Source organism: Pundamilia nyererei, unplaced genomic scaffold, assembly GCF_000239375.1.
Source record: "Pundamilia nyererei isolate P.nyererei 1_Seehausen unplaced genomic scaffold, PunNye1.0 scaffold05454, whole genome shotgun sequence".
NCBI classification, from domain to species: domain Eukaryota; kingdom Metazoa; phylum Chordata; class Actinopteri; order Cichliformes; family Cichlidae; genus Pundamilia; species Pundamilia nyererei.
In genome coordinates, this window is record NW_005192855.1 from 1 (window position 1) to 1,376 (window position 1,376).

General features: G+C 36.7%; 1 protein-coding gene across 1 annotated transcript; it reads right to left on the bottom strand.

Annotated features, from left to right (window-relative positions):
* Positions 1–20: 20 nt before the first annotated feature.
* Positions 21–1,195, bottom strand: LOC102215450 (E3 ubiquitin-protein ligase NEDD4-like; the record flags this gene model as incomplete). The annotated part of the gene is made up of 5 exons (XM_005755951.1): positions 21–80; positions 477–537; positions 639–712; positions 834–929; positions 1,125–1,195. Coding segments are annotated over 5 exons (362 nt in total), but the record flags the coding sequence as incomplete, so codon positions are not given.
* Positions 1,196–1,376: the final 181 nt, after the last annotated feature.

A 1,376-nucleotide genomic window follows, 5' to 3' on the forward strand; every position in this document is an offset into this window, starting at 1 on the left:
TACTAGAAAGATATTCATACCTCCAGTTCGTTTTCGTCAAAGATCTTGATCAGATCTATTTGAATGAGCTCAGTGAAGCCCTGAAAATTAAACAAAAGGAATTATAATAACAAGTAAGCAGGTTTAGAAGAATTTAATTTCAACTCTTAAACTAAGTAATGCTAAAATAAACTGGTCCTTATATAGCACTTTTCCACTTTTCTATACAACAACCATTCACACAAGCACTTTTCTATGCTTTGTTTATGTAAGTGCTTTCTAGCTAACATTCACACACATTCATACTTGGAGTTAGTATCTTGGCCAAGGATATTAGGCATGAAGACTGGAGCAGCCAGCGATCGAACCACCAACCTTTCGATTAGTAGATGACCTGCCTCTTAGGCTCTTAGTTTACCTAAGCCTTTGGGGTAGCTAACTAAAAATCAGTGGCCACATTGCCCTCGAGTGGTAAGCATATGACTGTACATAAATACCTCCAAGAAAGCGTTCATCTGCTTCTGGACCCGATTGACAAATCTCCACTGAATGACGAGACTGACGGAGGGAAAATTCATATATTATTGTAGATGAGCAGATGATTGCAATTTTGTTTATAAACATGAGTCAACGGATGACATGAAAATCAAAATACTTACTCTATGTATTCCTTCTTGTTGTCATTGGTGACCACCATGTCTGAGCCACTGGGCTTCAAGTCAACCTGGTAGGTCTGAAGGATATAAAAAAAAAAAAAGAAGCTGAGTTTTCTTCTGATACGCAATAACATTAGTATACTGAAATTAAAATGAGGTTTTAACTGATTAAAAGTGACTGCTTCGATGCCTGCACACCTGCCCAAAATTGTCCTCATCAATGCAAAACCTCAAGTCCAGTTCAGTGGGATCATTCTCCAGAATCCACTTCAGAGAGTTGTAGTACTCACTGTCCTATTAGACACAAAGAAAATTAAAGAATTCATTGGCCTTCACTTGTGATAAAGAAGAGTTTGACTTCATCAATGTGAAACTGTTCCAAAGAAAGCTAAGCAAAAATATATGTATTTATTTTAGTAAAACAAGTTCAAGGAATAAATATTTCACAGATCCAAAGTCACTGGTTCTGTAGTGCAAAAGAAACCTTACCACAGACTCCATGTCTTTAAGAGAGATCTGTTTTCCTAGCATCATCTTATAGAATGGTCGGATGAAAAAACCTGAAAAGAGGCACAAAAAAACCCCCCAAAACATGATGATAATCATCAACATCACTTTTATTTTCTACATTCTACAACACGTTTAAAAACACAAGTGACAAAGTGCTTTAACCGAGCTAAAATTCTGTGCCAACTTTGCAATATCAAAGCAATCCTCTACAATCAAGTCGCCTACCATCCA